Source organism: Vicia villosa, linkage group LG3, assembly GCF_029867415.1.
Source record: "Vicia villosa cultivar HV-30 ecotype Madison, WI linkage group LG3, Vvil1.0, whole genome shotgun sequence".
NCBI classification, from domain to species: domain Eukaryota; kingdom Viridiplantae; phylum Streptophyta; class Magnoliopsida; order Fabales; family Fabaceae; genus Vicia; species Vicia villosa.
In genome coordinates, this window is record NC_081182.1 from 150,593,684 (window position 1) to 150,613,582 (window position 19,899).

Sequence of the window (19,899 nt, forward strand, 5' to 3'; positions counted from 1 at the left end):
GGAAGTTGGATTGATAACCTTGCCAGGGAGAAATGGACTAGGGCTTATGTAAACGGGGTACGATGGGGCCACATGATAACAAATCTTGTGGAATCCATGAATGGTGTTTTTAAGGGCATTCGAAACCTTCCTATTACTGCACTGGTGGATGCAACCTACTTTAGAATGGCTTCGCTATTCTCAACAAGAGGTAAAAGGTGGAGTGCTGTTAGAGAGTTGGGACAACTGTTCAGTGAGAGTTGCATGAAATTTTTTAAAGAACAATCAACAAAGGACAACAGTCATCATGTTACTGCTTTTGATCGATTCAACCGCACCTTCTGTGTTAAAGAAACAATTAACCACAATGAAAGATTACCGAGACAACAGTATAGGGTTCTACTAAATGATCATTGGTGCGACTGTGGAAAGTTTCAAGCGTTTCGTATGCCTTGCTCACATGTCCTAGCAGCATGTGCATATGCTCACCGAGATGCATTGTCACTACTATCTCCAATTTACAAGACTAACACCTTGCTCGAGGTATACAATGTCACATTTCCAGTGGTAGCGAAGGAAGATTACTGGCTTGAGTATGATGGGGAAGTAGTTTGGCATAATGATATGATGCGACGAAAGAAAAAGGGTCGCCCCAACAGTACTCGTATTCGAACCGAAATGGATGTTCATGACAAAATGGAAAGAAAGTGTAACATTTGTCGTCAGCTAGGGATCAATAAAAATAAATGTCCTAGTTGTGGAACAACCTCAACGCATGTTTAATTGTATGCCCTCCACCAACTATTGTGTAACAACTTTGTAAAATATTTTGAAGCAATGAACTTTACTTTATTTAATGGCGAAACATATTTATTACAACACTCATACAACCACACAAGCAACACAGAATCAACATAAACATAAACAACACTACATCGACAACACAAACATTAAATAACATAATTAGGGTTAACGACAGTTTTACGATATCACAACAACCCACGCAATGTCGTCTGTCCTATGCATCATGTTACAAACATCTTGGTCAGTCTTCACTTCAGCCAACCAACTCTTTGTTTTTCCCGTGATAATACACGTCCTCGTTTTAACCCTTTGGATTCTGGTTTCGCCGGGCGCGTACTCCCCTTCTAACCAGCGCATCAACGACCTCTTCAGATGGTCCATACCGTGAATGTTCTAAAATTTCATTTTTATCGGGGGCTTCACAGTTGAGAATGCAACATGCCCATCCCTCTTAAAAATCAGAAAACCGGACATGATGAAAAAATCAGAGAGAAAATCGAAGAATCGGAGAGAAAACTGTGTGCGAAATGAAGGGGGCAACTCAAAAAGGGCACAACATTGGCGCCTTCCCAGATGACAACCCTAAAAAGGGCACAACATTGGCGCCATCCCAGATGACGCATATGAGATGGCAACCCTAAAAAGGGCACAACATTGGCGCCATCCCAGATGACGCATATGAGATGGCAACCCTAAAAAGGGCACAACATTGGCGCCATCCCAGATGACGCATTCACTATATTTTTAAGAATAGACGTCATCCCAGGTGGCTCATGCACCCGAGTGCCCTACCAAACCTAGACACTTTAGTAAATTTTTCTAAATTATGATTGTTTTTGTATTTTTTTTTTAAAACATGGTTATTATTTTTTTTTTTGAAATTTCACATTTTTTTTATTAAAGAAAATAACTAGTAATTTTGCTATGAATATCAAATAATATGCTAAACATATTTTCTTAAAAAAATACGCTAGAATCAATTTTTTTTTTATTTTTATTTTTGGGTAACTTATTCGTATGAATCACTTTCGAATCCTTGATCAAAAGCACACAAGAAAAATAACAATATTTTAGAGTTAGATTACATTTGAAAAAAATATGTGTTGACAGACCGAATGAATGATTTAATTTGTAATTGAGTTAGTGGCATGAACAAACTTATGAATTTCAAATTCTAAGCAAACACATACACATAACACATTGACATAATTGGTCCATCCAATTTTTTTTCTTCTTTTTCTCATTTGAAAGAAAATGCAGTATGAATTAAGAGAGGGTTTTCGGCGTATATAAACCTCTGAAAGTATCTCTCGATCTTCTTCTCTCGTCTCACATTCCCACTCTTTCTCCGCCCCCACCTTCCCCAACAACCACGTTTCATCCCAGTTTCCCGTTTGATAACAACACCGCTAACGGTTGGACCGCCCGGTCCGACCCGTATTCAATTCCACTATCCCTCACATTCTAACACTTCTCTTCGCTAACCTTCAACATCTCGTTTCAGTAAAACCCAAATGCCTAAATGCCTCTTTCTGTAACCACAATAGTCCACTCAATTTTCAATCTCGTCGTACTCACCTTCTCTTCTCAACTCTTCTTCCTTCCCTCAATCACTATAAATCATGGTTACTCGATTATCAACAAAATTCATGAACATCTGCATATCCTCAATGTGCAAATCGAACCAAATACTAAAAGCCGAAGTTGTTTTAATAGACGCCATCAAGCTAGGAGTTCTCCCAGACACTGTTACATACAACACTTTAATCGACGCGTATTGTCGTTTCGTCAGCATCGATGCAGGTTACACCATTCTATCCAGAATGAAAGAAGCAGGAATTAACCCTGATGTTGTTTCGTATAATTCTTTGATATCAGGTGCTGTTAGAAAATGTTTGTTATCAAAATCCCTCCAACTGTTCGACGAAATGCTTCAGTCAGGAATTAACCCGGATGTGTGGAGTTATAATATATTAATGCATTGTTTGTTTAGGCTTGGTAGACCTGATGAAGGGTATAAGATTTTCAGGGATATAGTCGAGCGTGCTGAAATGTATCCTTCTATGGCGACTTATAATGTTATGATTAACGGGTTGTGCAAAAACGGGTATGTTCATAATGCACTTATGTTGTTTAGGAACTTGCAGCGTCGTGGATTTGTTCCTCATGTGTTGACTTATAACGCGATGATTAATGGGTTGTGTAAGGGTAGGAGGTTGGCAGATGCGAGGAGGGTGTTGAGTGAGTTTTGTGATTATGGGTATGAGCCGAATGCGATTACTTATACCACGGTTATGAAGTGTTGTTTTAGGTGCGGGAGGTTGGAGCAAGGGTTGGAGATATTGTCGGAGATGAGGAGGAAAGGTTATACGTTTGATGGGTTTGCTTATTGTACTGTGGTTGCTGCGTTGGTGAAGACTGGGAGGATTGAGGAAGCGGATGAGATTGCTGGGAAGATGACGAGTAATGGTTTGGTGCCGGATCTTCCTTCGTATAATACGATGATTAACCTTTTTTGTAGGCAAGGGAAGTTCGAGGAGGCGTTGAAGTTGGTGGATGAGATAGAGAAACAAGGACTGAAATGTGATCAGTACACGCACACGATTATAATCCATGGATTGTGTAAGATTGGCAATTTTGAGGGTGCTGAGAAGCATTTGGAATACATGAAGTCATTGGGTTTTGGTTTTAATTTGGTGGCATTTAACTGCATGATTGATTGTTTGGGTAAAGCTGGTCATATTGATCAGGCAGTGAAGGTTTTTGATAGTATGGAGGTTAAAGATTCTTTCACTTATACTATTTTGGTGCACAACCTTTGCAGGGCAAAAAAGTTCCTTTTTGCTTCAAAGCTTTTGGTTGCTTGTTTGAAATCTGGTTTTCAGATCTTAAGGGCTACTCAAAGAGCAGTTATTAATGGTCTATGTACCGCTGGTTTTGTCAATGAAGCCAGGAAAGTTAAGTCAAAAATCCGGATGGCTCGATTGATGCATTGATTACATACATGGCAGGTGCTATGTTGAACTTTGGGCTGTGCATTTATTATTGGAACAATGTTAAGATAACAAAAGAATGGCATTCTGATTCTGATACATTAATTCAGTGATTTGATCACAGTAACCATCACTCAAAGGGAGAATGTTATCATTATGCTACAAGGTGTTTGGTAATTTACTGATAAACCCGGCCAACTACTATATCTTTTGATGATTTTTGCTTGGTCTTACTGGATAAATACCTTTTTGTTGTATTTGCTTAGCAATGTTGACTAATGAAGTTCTCGTGAAAAATGAAAATTAACACAGGTGTACATATAAAGTACAAAATTTGAGAAATGACAAATTTGAGTGTATTTAGGTGTTTTTTCTCCCTCCCCATTTTAGGAAGGTAGACCTTAGAACTTTTACAACATATCAGGAACTATCTTCTGACCTTGAGAAGATATTCAGGTGTTTTGCCCTAGGTGAGCCATTTCTTTTTTGATTTACTTTAACAAAAAATGTTTTTGCCAATGATTTTTATTAAACTAACTTGGTTGTTGCATTATTTATATTCTGAAATCTTTGGTAATTGTGCTGTTTCAGGTCAATGTGGTTCCCATGGAGCTCTAGGAAGAGAAATGTTGATGAGTGCAAGCCCAGGGACCTTTTGCATGGTTCAGATTATGTTCTCCCGTATGAATATAAAGGTATGGGAGTAAGTTTGAAATTTTAAGTATTTCTTGCATTTTTTCTCATTATACTTTTTCAAGTAATAGTAACTATATTTGGTTGAGACAATGGAGTACATGCATTAGCTACTGACACTGTATAGTTGTTAGACTTTTCATATAGGAGCTTTAAGTGACAACTATCATATTAATTAGGAGCATTTAGTGGCATTTATTATATATTTGGGGTTAGTTACATTTTAAATAAATAGGGAAAGATGGAGAAAAAAATTATGATCAGGAAGTTATTGAGTGGTTATTGGGAGACCCAACTCACAAACATTTGGGAAGGGAGACCCAACTCACCTGTCTGTACAAACAGAATTTCAGTACAAAGAAATAACACACAAACAGATTGACAGGAACCAGTTTGGTTCCTTCCAAGAATGATGTTGGGATGGATTTGTTAATTTGAGTTAGGACAGACAGGTGAATATTGCAGATGATGATCTGCTTCATAACAGAATGGCCATGTGATGTGACTGGCAAATTAGCAAGAACGGGTTGCGTAGAATCCAGTTGAGGTACGAGAAAAATGTGAGGAGGAAGATCCATGAGAAAAATATGCGGAGGAAGATTAGGGGTATTATGATTGAGTCAGGATATGGGGCCTTTGCAGGGAGGGTGCATGTGCACCCTCTGAGAATCTTCAGTGGTTATTTTTTTTGTTTTAATCTTTGTGTCATTTTTCTTTTTCCCATCTTAAAGGGATTAAAAGTTTTTTTTTTTCCTTTCTGTAAGGAGTTAATTTCCATTTCTTTTTATAGAAATTCAAGTTCTGATCAAAGTGTTGAAATTTCATGTATTCTATAGACTGTTCAATAGTATCAGACTAAACAATTTGACCATGGTCATGATTTTGTTGCTGAACAAGATTTTAGGTCTAATTTATGGGCTAGTTTATGTAGGCATTTAGTGTTGATGCAAATTCTGGCCTTTGTTCGAACCAAGTAAACAGACTAAATGAATGACATGATGATATTTCCTTTCATCTGGTATGCATCTCCTTCACTAAATTGCAATCCATCTTTTCTATGTTCAGGATGTCATTGATTCTTGCAGAAGGCTGAAAATCGTGAAGGATTCTGATGCCATTGGCTTAGGTATGTATTTTCAGTGATGATTTATTTTGCAGTCACTACAGTTCATATGAAATGTTAGAAATATGGTCTAGTTAATTTCAAGTGGAGCAATGAACTAAACTTGATTCATTCATATTGTTCATGCATTTTAAGATTCATAAGTTTTTTCCAATGTAACATTTGTAAACAAGCCAAGAAAAATGAAACTGCAGTATGGGTTTGGATGTTTTTAGAGTTTAATGATTTAATTAGATGAGTTGGTATCCGGGTAATTTATAAATGAAGGGTCCACATCCATTCTATTTCCTTAAGAAAATAAACGGTTGAGATTCATTTTTGAAATCAATTTTAAGCACAAGTAACATTTGCAAACAGTGAAACTCACTACTGCCACAACTCTCAATCATCCCAGCATTGCTGCGAGGTTGTATGTAGAGGGGGGAAATCCCTAGCCACTACCACCCTTGTGCCTCTCCCATGGTGAACTCTCCCTTGCCTCCTCAACAGCCTTGCACAGTTACACTCCTCCAGCCTCGTTGATGTAGAGGGTAGTTGAAATTGCTTGCTTGATTTTAGAAACTGGTCTTTTAGCTTTAGTTTGGTTGTTGCTTATGTAGGTAGCAGCTGAACTTATAATTTACCTATTTGTGTTTGTCTTATGCAGGTTGCCTTTATTCCAGTGAAACAAAGTGCATTCAAGGGACTGTAGTGACTAGTGAGAAGTGAACTGCTTCCATTCCGTAAAAAGCAGAAGGCTGATTAGTTTGTGACAAAAGCAAATTGTATTGGATTGGTCTTTTCAGGAAAACAGAGAATTTTTGGTGAATTTAATAAAAGAGTCTTTACTAAATTAGAATAATCTTGGACTACTAGATAGAGCTTTTGTTTATCATACTGAACAGCTAAGCATGTACTAAATCAGTGAATGGTGTCCTCATTAAACCATTTCCCAGTGAAGATCTAGTTCAATTGTTTGAATAATTTATAATAGCGCTGAGCAAAATTCTAATTTCAAATCTGATTCTACTTAATCTAAATAATAGATATCACTCTTTTCTTTGTTATATCCGATTTTAATTAATCTAAATAATGAAATTTTATTCTATTTATTCTATCATATACTGGTCAATTTTTCCATCAGATTATATTAAATCTAATTATATCAATTCAAACAGTCTCAATTAAGCGAGGTCTTTAACTTTCCGGTCATAGTGACTTCCGTTTGTATGTTGCTTAGCAATGGGTTCGATTGCCTTTTCGGTTTTACGTGGGCTTTTTCTCTTTAATGAAAAAAGAACCTGTTCTACTAAATTTCTTCATTAGAAAAAAGAATATGGTCTACTAAATTTCTTCCTAATGCTTTTGTCATTGATGATAACTTAAGAAAGAGAAGCTTCACTTTTTTGAAAAAATTTGTAAAGTCTCACATAATCAAAAAAATTATGTGTTAATTAAGAAAATTTTATATCTCACATTTTTTAACCAAAACAATAAAGTTACTTTTCAATATTATATAAAAAATGAAAAATTATAAATCTCATATTACTTAGACTACATATCTTGACTAGGTTACTTTATTATATAAAAAATACACATGTTTTATTTCAAAATACACAAAAAAAATTTCTTTAGAGTTTCTCCTTCTTCATCCTCTTTTCTATTCGTTCTCAAATTGTTAATGCATCAAATTCGTTCTCTTTTCTTTTTAGTTGATTTTTTTAGTATTTTTTTGGATTCTTTTTAGAGAATTATTTGAATTTCTCCTTGTTCGAAGAATTATTTAGAGTGGTCAAACAACCATCATCGAATTCTTTTTGGATAATAATTTGAGTTTCTCGTCGTTTGAAAAAGTTATTTAGAGTGGTCTTTGTACAATAGAGGGTGTGTTTTTTAGATTGGTTACTTATAATGTAGTAGTAGTAGTTATATAGTTGAACTTGACTGATTTATCTTGTAAGCATCGTAGTTCGTAATCTGTCTTGCACAATTTTGGACAGAGTTGCGAAACATCTTAAAAAGAGCGACCTAATTTGCGACTCTATCCGATAATTCATTTAGTCGCATTTTTTCAAAATAAAAAATAACAATTTAAAGACGTTTTGAACTACCATGGTATCGAAAAAATTATTGGTACTTCTTCCGTTGTATATGGCAAACCATTCAAGTTTGAGGGAAGTTATTTCAAATGTTGACAATAAAAATGTATTTTTTTTAACCTTAAAAAAGGTTGCCAACGTTTTGGCATATGACATTCATGTTGTTCCTTCTAGATCAAATGAGCAAATCAACGGTAGAAATTTGTGGATTAAGATGAAATAGTTAATTTTGATGAATTTGAATATGCTGCAAAAATTAGAGAAAAAAATTTAGTCGAGGAAAGAAATCTCCTTATAGCAAGAGACTATTATATGTGTAAAAATTCGTATTCTGAGTGGACTCATATATAATCTGTATGATAATTATAGTAGTTGTAATACTGCAAAATATGTTTGGTAGGCTTTAAAAAAGAAGAATGATACTAAAGAGGCAAGAGCAAAGAAGTACGATGTTAGTTGCTACGTGAAATATCAAATGGATGATGAAAGATCTACGAAGGCTCAATGTGATAAAATTGATAAGATTTTACATGAGATCATCATCGATTTATATGAATAATTTCAAATTACTTTCGTAATTGAAAAATTGCGCCTTGGTTTGAAAGATAAAAAAATTGCTTCGCCATAAAACAAAATAATTTACAATCGAGAGTATGACTACTCACCTCTGAATTAAAGAAGAATCTTGAAGACGAGATCAAAAAGTATTGATTATTTCAAATAACATAAATAAATTCTTGGTGGTTCTGAAGCCATATGACAAACCATTAAAGAATTAGAATCACAATGTTGTGAACCAAATTAAAAATAAGAATCCTTCAAGGGCCCTAATCAACCCATTGCTAGGAAACATCCACCACCACCACAAATAGATGACATTGGTGTTCTCTCTTGATTCAATTATGGAAAATCATAAAATGATATTGTTCATGAAACCACTGCACCATATTCTCCTGAAGTGAATGGTAAATTAGAAAGAAAGAATATAACTCTTACGTAATTAATTGTTGCTATTATGTTGAATTCTGGTGTTGCATCTCACTTGTGTGTGTGAGGGGGAGGGGGTTTATTGTCTGTTTTCTATGTCCTGAATAGAGTTCCTTATTCTAATAATAAGATCTCTGGTTATGAGGCATTTAAGAAAAGACATGAAAACTTGTCTTATGTTAGAACTTGGGGTTGTTCGCCTTATGTCAAGATTTCGGATCCAAAGCGAGTTAAACTCGCTAGTAGAAGCTATGGATGTGTATGCATTGGGTATGTAGTAAATAGTAAGGCAAATAGGTTTTGTGACCTAAATGCTAAAGTGATCATATAATTAATTGATGTTGAATTCTATGAAGATAAATTTCCTTTCAAATTGAGAAATAGTGAGGCAACTGAATCAAATCACAATATTGTAATAAGAAGCACCGAAAACAACAACAAAGTAAAAAATATAACTTCGACAAAGTAATGGAGTAAGAGTTGCTAAATAATATGGGTCAGATTAGGCGACCTATACAATAGAAGAAGATCCAACAAAACTTCAAGAATCTTTGTCATCTCTGGATGCAGATTTTTGACAAGAAGCTCTTAACAATGAAATGAATTCTCTATAATTGAACACGACTTGACACTTAGTAGACTTGCCTCGTATTTGCCAACCAAACAGTTGTAAATGTATTTTGAAAAAGAAACTTAAACCTTGTGGAACAATTGATAAATATAAAGCTCACTTTTACCCAAAGGTTTTACACAAATAAAAAATATAGATTTCTTAGATACTTATCTCACCAGTCACTAGAATTACATCCATTAGGGTATTAATTTCAATTGCTCCTATTTATAACTTAATAGTACACCGAATGAATGTTAAATCAAATTTTTTAAATGGTAACTTAAAAGAAGAAATTTATAAGGACCAAACGAAAGGGTTTGTGATTCATGGGAAAGAAAATAAAATCTGTAAGTTAGACAAATCTCTATATGGTCTAAAACAAGCACCAAAGCAATGACATGAAAAATTTGATAACTTATAATATCAAATGGGTACAAAGTGAATGAAAGTGACAAATGTGTTTACTACAAATTTGAAAATAACATTTGTCCCATCATATGTCTCTATGTAGACGATTTACTCATATTTGGATCAAATATTATAGTCGTAAATTATGTGAAGTCATTGTTGTGCAACAACTTTGAAAAGAAAGAACTCGGAGAAGGCAATGCGATTCTTGAAATCAAGATCACTAGATCCGCAGAGGGAATATCTTTGGATCAATCTCCATATGTCAAGAAGATATTAAAGAAATATAATTACTTTAACTGTAAACATGTTTGCACACCACACTAATGATAATGTTAGACAAACTGAATATTTGAGATCGTCTTCAACAGTCTTAAGTATGCAACTAATTGTACTAGACCCGACATTACATATGTGGTATAGTTTAATAATTAATCAATAATTATTAAATTTAATCTAATTATTTAAATTGGTGTAAGATAAACTAAAGTTATTTATTAATTTAATCAAATAATTTAGTTAAAAAAATTTAATTAAGGATATTTTGGTATTTAAAAAATAACTAACACTCATTTCTTCTCTTTTTCTTTAGCTTATATCAACACACCCAATCAGCTTTATTTCTCTTTTATTCACCTTTTCACACTTTTCTCATGTTTTTCTTTGGTTTTACTATGTTTACAACCAAACACACCCAACTTTGTTTGTGTCAAAGACAAGTCTATCATTATTTTTGAATTATTTCAAATAAATATTTTTTCCGCGCATTAAAAAACAATTATAATATTTACTTAATATGTGAATAATCATTAAAATAATTATAATTGTTTTAAATTTTTTAATATATTGATTAGTGATAATACTACTACTAAATAACTAATTGTTGAGTGTGGGATTACCAAACTTAAATGAAGCCATCTGTAACATCCAAAACTTTAATATTAATTACCAAAGCCACATAATTTTATTACAAATTTGCATTGACAATACAATTCTTTTTAAATTAATATTAAAATTTAAATGCACTCAATACTAATATTAAAATTGAAACTTAAAATACATGGGTATTATAAAACTATAATTTACAAAAAAATTAAAACTTATATCACACAATAAAACATAGATACAAAAAAAAAAAAAACTGATAGATTTTAAATATATACAGATGAATATATTTTATCCATCTATTTTGTTTTTTTGGGTACAATATCTCTCTATTTTCTATAATCTATTTCTTATACAGATTTTATTTTGAAATCTTGATATTTAAAATATATAAATTTTTAAAATTGTGTTATTTAGTTGGTTCGAATTTAATTACAATATTTTAACGAGTTTTATTTTAAAGATATACATAACCTTTATTTAAAGTTTAAATACAATTTTACCCAACTACACAGTTGCAAAAGATCACGTAAGAACAACTTTTCAGAAAAAATGTGAAAAAAATTTCAAATTTATCAGAGCCTGGTTTCGATCCAGGGACCTGTGGGTTATGGGCCCACCACGCTTCCGCTGCGCCACTCTGATTTGATGGTGTCGTTTCGATTCAATTTTATATAGTCAAATGTTTGGCTTGATCTGTGAATGCAAATGCTTAAATAACTTCAAAAGAATGAACCAGTGCTTAGAAACCTCATAAGTGCATAAGGTAACAAAAGTTTGAAGAAAATAGTAAGAGAATGAGGTTGCATAAAATAGTTTCTATTTGTGATTTCTGGGACCTAACTCAATTGGAAACTCTTTTTTAAAAGGTAAATTAGTCACTAAGTGTAGAAAAATCAGTGCCTAGAGGAATTCTGCATCCTCCAGTGTATGCAAAATGAAGAGGCCTTTTCGTTGGTCAAGCAAAATATGGCTTTCTAAGACTACCTAGCTGGGTTTGCCTTTTTTGTATAGTTCAATTCAAATCAAAGTAGAGGGTGTTAAATGCAATAATTTTTCATTCTCTGTGCTAACTTGTTGTCGATTGCAGGAAGTTAAATGCAATAACTTTCATGTTTTTTTTTTGCATGGTTTAAAGGTGGCTAGACAAGCACCTCCTATCTCCCACCTCCTGTTTGCAGATGACAAAATAAATGGTCAATTTGGATAAATCTGAGTCATCTTTTAGTTGAAATGTGTCTGAAGAAGCTACAAATAGGATGGCCCTACCTCTCCGCTAGTAGACCAAATTCGATAACTCCTCCTCTCGAGCAACCTCCATCAAATCGGTAAAATAGGAGCAATCCTCCTCGGATATAAAAGTTCGAACTTTCCTTGCAATACACAGACCTGGGTGAGCCAGAAAGACGGGAAGTGAAGTCCCCAAGATAGAAGTCAGACCTCCCGAGACACGTGTTCCCCTTCAATTTTCTCCGAAAATTGATGTTTTGCTTGTAAACATAAGACATGTTCCCCGTAAGAAAGAAACCCTGGCGCCAAAACTTGTTGAACAAATCCTTATATCTATAGCCCGGGTCGATCTTTATGGTACAAACCTCTGCATGAGTATTTTCGCTGAGCAAAATGATAAAAAAGAATTGATTCTTGAAATGTTTCACGCTATTAGAGTAAACATCGAAGAAACAGTTATCAACACTGGCCATGTGCATGGTTCGCGGAGCTATGCCCAACCTTGAAAAAGTGAAAGAACAGCAGCAATGTCGGCCTACAAGACATGTACTATGATTGATATCATTCAATTGATCGAACCAGCCATGTAAGACATGTTTTTGTATAGTCTTAGAATTTATGAATGTTCAATAAATCTTCTTAACAAGCTGTATTCTTGCATCATACATTTTGTGTGGACATGTACCATAGTTAGTGAAATGTTAATTACTACATCTTAAAAGTCTTGAAAGGTTATTTGCTCACTTTTGTCTGAAGGAGGTCTTTGTCCGAGAGATATTAAGACAACAAACAAACTTGTTTGTTTATCTCTTTGTTAGAAGTTGCTAACTACCAATAATCAATGATCTTTTATGCTTATTAGTAGATACTTCAGACAGAAAAAATCAATCATACATCATATTTGTTCTTTAATATGATCGGACATTATGTATTCATTTTTCTTTCTAGAGAAATATAGTAAACAGCAAGTTGGTAATATAAAAAAAGGAATGGATCGATACATAAAAGAAAGCACTTGAATATTGTATCGAAATTTGTTATGTTTTATTCTTGTAATGATGTACATATATATAAGAGTACAAGGATCTGTATACTAATTGCCTATAATTGTCTAGTCTATAATTTCCTATAATAGAAATCCTATTTTAAATACAATTATGATACAATTTCCTGATATACTTTGACAGCTATATGGATATGCATTGCCATCATGTTTACAGTACACGCCTATAGTAGTTATATTGCCAGCACATGTTTGCTTGGGTTTGACCTTCTTGAATGTCTTGATATTTGCTTTGACCTTCTTTAATGTGAATAATATGTGCTTATCCTTAACACCCCCCCTCAAGTTGGAGGTGGGATTGAAATCTCAAGAACACCCAACTTGCCGAGTAGTCGTTTATAAGTATCGCCTCTAAGAGGTTTAGTAAATATGTCAGCTAGTTGGTCAAAAGATCGGAGATAAGAAGGGCTGATAAGACCTGATTTAATTTTCTCACGAACGAAATGACAATCAATTTCAATGTGTTTTGTGCGTTCTTGAAAAACTGGGTTTTCGGCGATGTGAATAGCAGCTTGACTATCACAATGAACGGTGATCGGTTGAGGATGATCAATGCCGAGATCTGAGAGAAGATATTTTAACCATTGTAACTCGGAAGATAATGTTGCAAGAGAACGATATTCTGCTTCAGCAGAGGAACGAGAAATTGTTGGTTGCTTCTTGGTTTTTCATGATATAGGATTAGAGCCCAACATGGTAAAATAGCCGGTAATGGAGCGACGAGTAGTAGGACAACCAGCCCAATCAGAATCGGCATATCCAACTAAATTGAGGGAGCTGAAGCCGAAAGAAATAAGCCTTTGCCGACACTCCCTTTAAGATATCGGAGAACTCGTGTGGCCGCATCGAGATGAGTTGTACATGGAGATTGCATGAATTGACTGAGAGTGTTAACAGCGTATTGGATGTCGGGCCGTGTTACTGTTAAATATATTAGACGACCAATGAGGCGACGATAGATTGTCGGATCAGGAAGAGGGCTTCCTTCATTGGGCCGTAGACGAAGGTGTTGCTCCATAGGAAAATCTGATGGTCGGCAACCAGTCATACCAGAGTCGGATAAAATGTCAAGTGTATATTTCCTTTGACATAAGAATATTCCCTTTTTAGAACGGGATACTTCGATACCTAAGAAGTATGAAAGATTTCCAAGATCTTTGATGGAAAAGGCCTGGGCGAGAAATTTCTTGATGTCGGAGATAGCGTCTTTGTTATTTACAGTGATGATGATGTCATCTACATAAACGAGTACAAATATAGTCGTGTGATTACTTTTGAAAGTGAATAGACTATAATCAGAGATGGATTTATGAAAACCCTTTTGAATGAGGGTGGTGGAGAATTTTGAGAACCATTGACGGGATGCCTGTTTGAGACCATAGATGGATTTGTTTAATTTGCAAACACATGGTTTCCCTTTATGAGAGAAGCCGGGTGGTAATTTCATGTAAACTTCTTCATTAAGGTCTCCTTGGAGGAAAGCATTGTTAACATCAAGTTGATGTAACAGCCAGTTTTTAATGGCAGCAATGGAGAGAAGGAGTCAAACCGTGACAAGTTTGGCAACCGGTGCGAATGTTTCATGGTAGTCAATACCATGTACTTGATTGTAGCCTTTGGCGACTAAACGAGCCTTATATCGCTCAACGGTACCATTAGAGTGATATTTAATTTTGTATACCCATTTACAACTTATGGCGGTTTTGCCATTCGGGAGAGGAGATAAAACCCAAGTGTTGTTGGATTCAAGGGCGTGGATTTCTTTAGCCATAGCGTCACACCATTCAGCTGATTTGATAGCTTGAGAATAAGATGTTGGTTCTTTATTTTCAATGATATTAAGAAGAAGAGCTCGATGAGAAGTGCTCAAACTGGATAAAGAGAAATAATTCTTTAATGGGAAGGCACTCTGTGATGTGACATTATTAATGTCACATACGTGGTCCGTGAGGCGAACGGAAGGAGTACGAAGACGTTGAGGATAAAGACGTTCTGCAGGATTGATCGTTGTAGGTGAATGTTGTTGGGGAGTTTCTACAGGAATGGATGGAATATTGGATGGAATATTCGATGAGTTATCATCCTGAGGGGTGGGAATGGGCACAATTGTGTCATCATGATGACTAATGTCAGGAGAGATACTTGATGCAGGTGATAAGTTGGAAGAGGAATCATCAAATTCACAATCAAGGATTTGAGTGTTGATGCTTATGTCGTTAGCGATGGAAGGAGTTTGAAGGTCGTGATATGGAAACATGGTTTCAAAAAATTGAACATCGCGAGAGACATATTTTGCGAGTGTGCATATCGTAGATGCGGTATCCTTTTTGATTAAAAGGGTAACCGACAAAAATACCAGGTTTGGCTCGTTCATCGAATTTGTGTTGAATGTTCATATTTATGGAAAAACAGAGACATCCAAACACACGAAGTGATGAGTATGAAGGAGGAGAACCGAGTAAAATTTGATGAGGAGATTTATATTTCAGGATGGGAGTAGGAAGTTTGTTTATGAGATAAGCGGCAGTGAGCACGCATTCACCCTAAAAGGAAAGGGGTAATTTCGCTTGGAAACGTAATGCTCTTGCGACGTCGAGAAGATGGCGATGCTTGCGCTCCACAACGCCATTTTGTTGATGGGTTGCAACGCAGCTGCGTTGATGAATAATGCCATGATCATGAAACCATGTTTGGATTTGTTTGGACAAAAACTCCGAACCATTGTCGGAACGAATAGCTTGAAGTTGGGGAAGAAAGATGCCCCCATCGCCAGAATTAATTTTATTAATTTTAGTGTTGAATTGGCGATTGATTTGATTAAAAAAATGAATTAGCGTAGTAAATGTTTCAGATTTATGTTGCATGAGATATAACCAAGTACATCGTGAATAATCGTCGACAATTGTTAAAAAATATCGTGATTCATTGTGTGATGGAGTAGAGAATGAACCCCAAATATCGACATGAATTAACTCAAAACAATGAGATGAATATGATGTTCTTGAAGAAAAAGGTAAACGTGATTGTTTTGCACGCGGACAAACGTCACAAACAAAATCTCTATTTGCATTAATATTTGGAGAGTTCTTAACAATAAATTGAAAGCGGGAAATAGATGGGTGACCGAGGTGTAAATGCCATAGGTCAGCCTTATTACATTGCTTAGAAATAAAAAAAGAACTTTATGGATGGTCAAGGCAATAGTTATCCTTGTCATCTTTATTTAATGGTGGTTCTTCATTCAGGTAGAAGAGTCCATTCCGAGCACTACCCCGACCAATCGTCTTCTTCGTTGCTCGGTCCTGAAATATGCAACCAGAGGATGAGAAAATAATATCACAATGTATTGATTTTGTTAATTGTGAAAGAGATAATAGATTATATTTGAAAGATGGAATGTGATAAACATTCGTGAGTGTAAGTGACGGCGAGCAATGAATATTGCCGATGTGTTTCACGGACGCGTGAGAGCCGTCGGGTAATTGAACAAGTATATTTTTATGAACAGGTGAATATGAAGAAAAATAAGAAAGAGATGTGCATATGTGATTTGAAGCGCCAGAATCAATAATCCAAGAAAAAGGAACACAAGTAAAAGCGGTACCTGCTAAATTCACAGATGATCCCATAGTGTCCTCTTTGGCTAAGAGATATAGGAGTTTTTGGTATTGTGCGCTTGAGAGTTGAGTAGCGGAAGTAGATGAGAATGGTTCATATTTCTTTGGTGGCTTATTTGGAAAGCCATGAATCTGATAGCAAGTAGCAATAGTGTGACCATACTTATTGCAATTCTCATAGTACGGACGCTGCCGTTTGCCTTGAGTGCGATACTGCACTTTAGAAGCTTGAAGCGCTGCTGATTCCTCAGCAGGGAGGGGTCGAAAATTAATCTCTTGTTGTTTCTCCCTGACGTACGATGTTATAAATACACTGAATTTAAGGAAAAGGATCCATGAGGAGAATTTGGCTGCGGACGGCCGAGAATCGGTCATGGACGCCCTGAAGAAATTCCATGGCCCGGTCCTAATTTTGTTGATCAATAATACTCTTGGCATTACCGCAGATGCACAGATTGATAGGTGCGATGGAATGAAGTTCATCCCAGAGAGATTTCAACTGAGTAAAATACAGAGATACAGACATGCCCTCTTGTTTTACAGCAGAGATAGATTGTTTCAATTGATAGATTTTCGGAGCGTTGGACTGAGATAAACGATCCTTGAGATCGGTCCAGATTTGTGCCGCCGTTTCAGCATAGAGAATGCTAGGGCGAATCTCGGTTGAAACTGAGTTAAGAATCCAGCTTGCAACCATATCGTTGCAGCGGAGCCACTGAGAGATATCATCGGCCTTCTTTGGGCAGGTTAGGGTTCCATCGAAAAACCCGAATTTGTTTTTGGCATGAAGTGCCATTGTTACGGCTCGGCTCCATGAACCATAGTTGTCGACCGTGAGCAGAGGTGTAACAAGGACAGTTGCAGGGTTGTCGGAATGATGGATGACGCATGGATTAGTGTTGGAGGTGGTGGGGGATTGATCATGGATCAGCGGGTTTTGTGAAGGGATTGGGATGATGGGTGGTGGAACATCAGACATTGCCATCATGTTTACACGCCTATAGTAGTTATATGGCCAGCACATGTTTGCTTGGGTTTGACCTTCTTGAATGTCTTGATATTTGCTTTGACCTTCTTTAATGTGAATAATATGTGCTTATCCTTAACAGGTAATGAGAAGGACGGTGATTTATGGATGAATGACAATTGATTGAGATATAAAATTAAAAATTTACACGTAATATTGCAGATGGATATTGATAGACTGCAAACGCATAGTTCTATTAAAGTAATATAAAATAGTATCATTTAGCTGAAGATCGTTTATGAGTACTGAATTTGCCAAATTCATTAATCATCTAAGATGTTTATTAATTTGTTTGAAATGGTTTTAGTTTAATTAAAATATTTCTAAAGGAAGACTTAGGACTATGATTTACTTACTTTTGTATCTATTTTGAGTAGTGCTTTGCATAATCATGTCCTAAAACAATGAATTACTTACTTTTGTAGTGCACTTCTGTTAGGTGCCAAATTGTGTTTATATTTAGTTTAATTAATGGTACCTTTCGACCGTTTTTATCGGATATTCGTACAATTCCCGGAAGTTTTAGATAATTATTTATAGTTTATAATATTAAACTTTCATTTTATGTTAATATGTGATTTAGTTATGATTTTGTAGGTTTTAGCCAATTTTGGGGAAGTTTGGAGCTTGTTTTGGCCTTGATTGAAGAGTGATGGGCAGAAGTTAGCGCGCGTCGCGCGGAGATATGGGCGCGTCGCGCCCTGGACAAGTTATTTTGAAGCTTCAAAGCAGTGAGTTGCGCGCGTCGCGCGTCTGGGCGATTTATATTTTTAAGTGTAATGGCGCGTAGCGCGCTGGAGGGCGCGACGCGCCTTGGACAGAAAACAGTTTTACTATAAAAGGAGTAAATGTGATATTTTACTTTTCTTCTTGACATTCTTAAGAGCTCAAGGAACCCTAACTACTGTAGCAAACTGAGAATTGGAGATTCGAAGCTTTGATCGTCGATTAATCGCCGTAGATGCTTGTTGATCTTCATCCTTTCCTTTTTGAGCAAGCTACCATTTTCATGGATAGCTAAATCTCTTTTGTATCAAGATAAGATGTAATCTTCCTAGCCTTTTGTATGTATTTCTTGTGAATATATTGTGTATGAACAAGTGATGATCAATATAGATGGTTTAGTTTGTTTATTAAAGCTTTTCTATGGTATAAGTGTTTGAGACATCAATGTTTGTATCTAGACCTAACTTTATCATCTATCAAACTATAAGTTGCAGACATGGATTTAGCGTTTGATGTTTACTTAGTATCGGTTTTAAAACGTTATTTGTATTGTTTAAATGGTGGAGAAATCGTCGGTTAAACAATACGGTAAATCTAGCTATATCGTTGCGGACACGGACGATATAGACATCGATACGTAATTATATTGATCGTTAACAAGTTCATATACATATATTTATAGGAAGACATACAAATTTAGGTCGATGAAATCGAATCTTGATACATTTTCTTTAACTTAGAACTTTCATTAATTTACTCTTTGCTACTAAAGTGTTGAATGATCTTTTGCAAACCCAAAACTAAAGTAACATTAACTCAAGACAAAATAGGCTATAGAATGGCGGTGATATCGCAATAATCCCTGTGGATACGATATAAACGAAAAGTACACCACAATACTCTTTCAACAAAATGGCGCCGTTGCCGGGGATTGTTGTTCAGATATTGCAAGCATTGCAATAGTTTGTTTTGTATTGAGTCTTATAATTAATCTCTTGTTTCTAAATTTATATTCCTTGTGTTTGTTAATTTTCTTGGTTAGTTTTACAGATTACAGTTTATGCGAGGACGTGTACCTGCAGATCAACTCCTTTTTGATCTTGAGATTGAAAGGACTGCGCGTAGAGAGAATAGCAAAACTCGTAGGAGGAGACTACTAGCTAGGGAAAGAAGACAACAACAAGAAGCATCTTCTTCTTCATCTTCGGTTGAAAACTTGGTTGAGGAAGAAATGGTTGCGGATCCTAATGTTCTAGCGCGAGGGCCTTGTGCTAACAGCCCTCGTCTCAATGCACAATTTGCTCGTGATCAGGCCAATGGAAGAAACTCCGAAATGAAAACGGGGTTACTTCAATTATTATACCAAAATCCGTTCACAGGGGCAAATCACGAGGATCCGTTTACTCATCTAACAAAGTTCTATGAGATCGCCGGAACAATTGGTGCTCCGGAAGCCGAAGAAGACCAGGTGTTCAGGAGACTCTTTCCTTATTCCTTAATTGGAAAAGCTAAGGAATGGTACCTTGATCAACCAAATAATGTCATGACAAATTGGAACGAGTTAGAAGAGAAATTTCTGGATCGGTTCTTTCCTCACAATAGGTTCATGGAAGCGAAAACTTCTATTGCGGTGTTCTCTCAACTTCCGAATGAATCTCTCAATGAAGCATGGG

At 35.6% G+C, this 19,899-nt stretch overlaps 1 protein-coding gene and 1 non-coding gene across 8 annotated transcripts; one reads left to right on the forward strand and one right to left on the reverse strand.

Annotated features, from left to right (window-relative positions):
* Window positions 1–1,948: 1,948 nt before the first annotated feature.
* LOC131662506 (putative pentatricopeptide repeat-containing protein At4g17915) lies at window positions 1,949–6,705 on the forward strand. Of its 7 annotated transcripts, none has more exons than XM_058932314.1 (6): window positions 1,949–3,794; window positions 3,901–3,949; window positions 4,089–4,246; window positions 4,368–4,471; window positions 5,535–5,595; window positions 6,239–6,705. In XM_058932314.1, exon 1 carries the CDS (start codon window positions 2,406–2,408, stop codon window positions 3,777–3,779), a length of 1,374 nt encoding a protein of 457 aa, XP_058788297.1. In that variant the 5' UTR covers window positions 1,949–2,405; the 3' UTR covers window positions 3,780–3,794; window positions 3,901–3,949; window positions 4,089–4,246; window positions 4,368–4,471; window positions 5,535–5,595; window positions 6,239–6,705. The 7 variants fall into 7 exon arrangements, with proteins under 7 accessions (XP_058788297.1, XP_058788299.1, XP_058788294.1 ...); XM_058932316.1 differs by having other exon boundaries at window positions 4,167–4,246; XM_058932311.1 differs by having other exon boundaries at window positions 3,901–4,246.
* Window positions 6,706–11,136: 4,431 nt separating this feature from the next.
* TRNAM-CAU (transfer RNA methionine (anticodon CAU)) lies at window positions 11,137–11,208 on the reverse strand. Its single transcript has one exon. It is a non-coding gene; the product is annotated as a tRNA-Met (tRNA).
* Window positions 11,209–19,899: the final 8,691 nt, after the last annotated feature.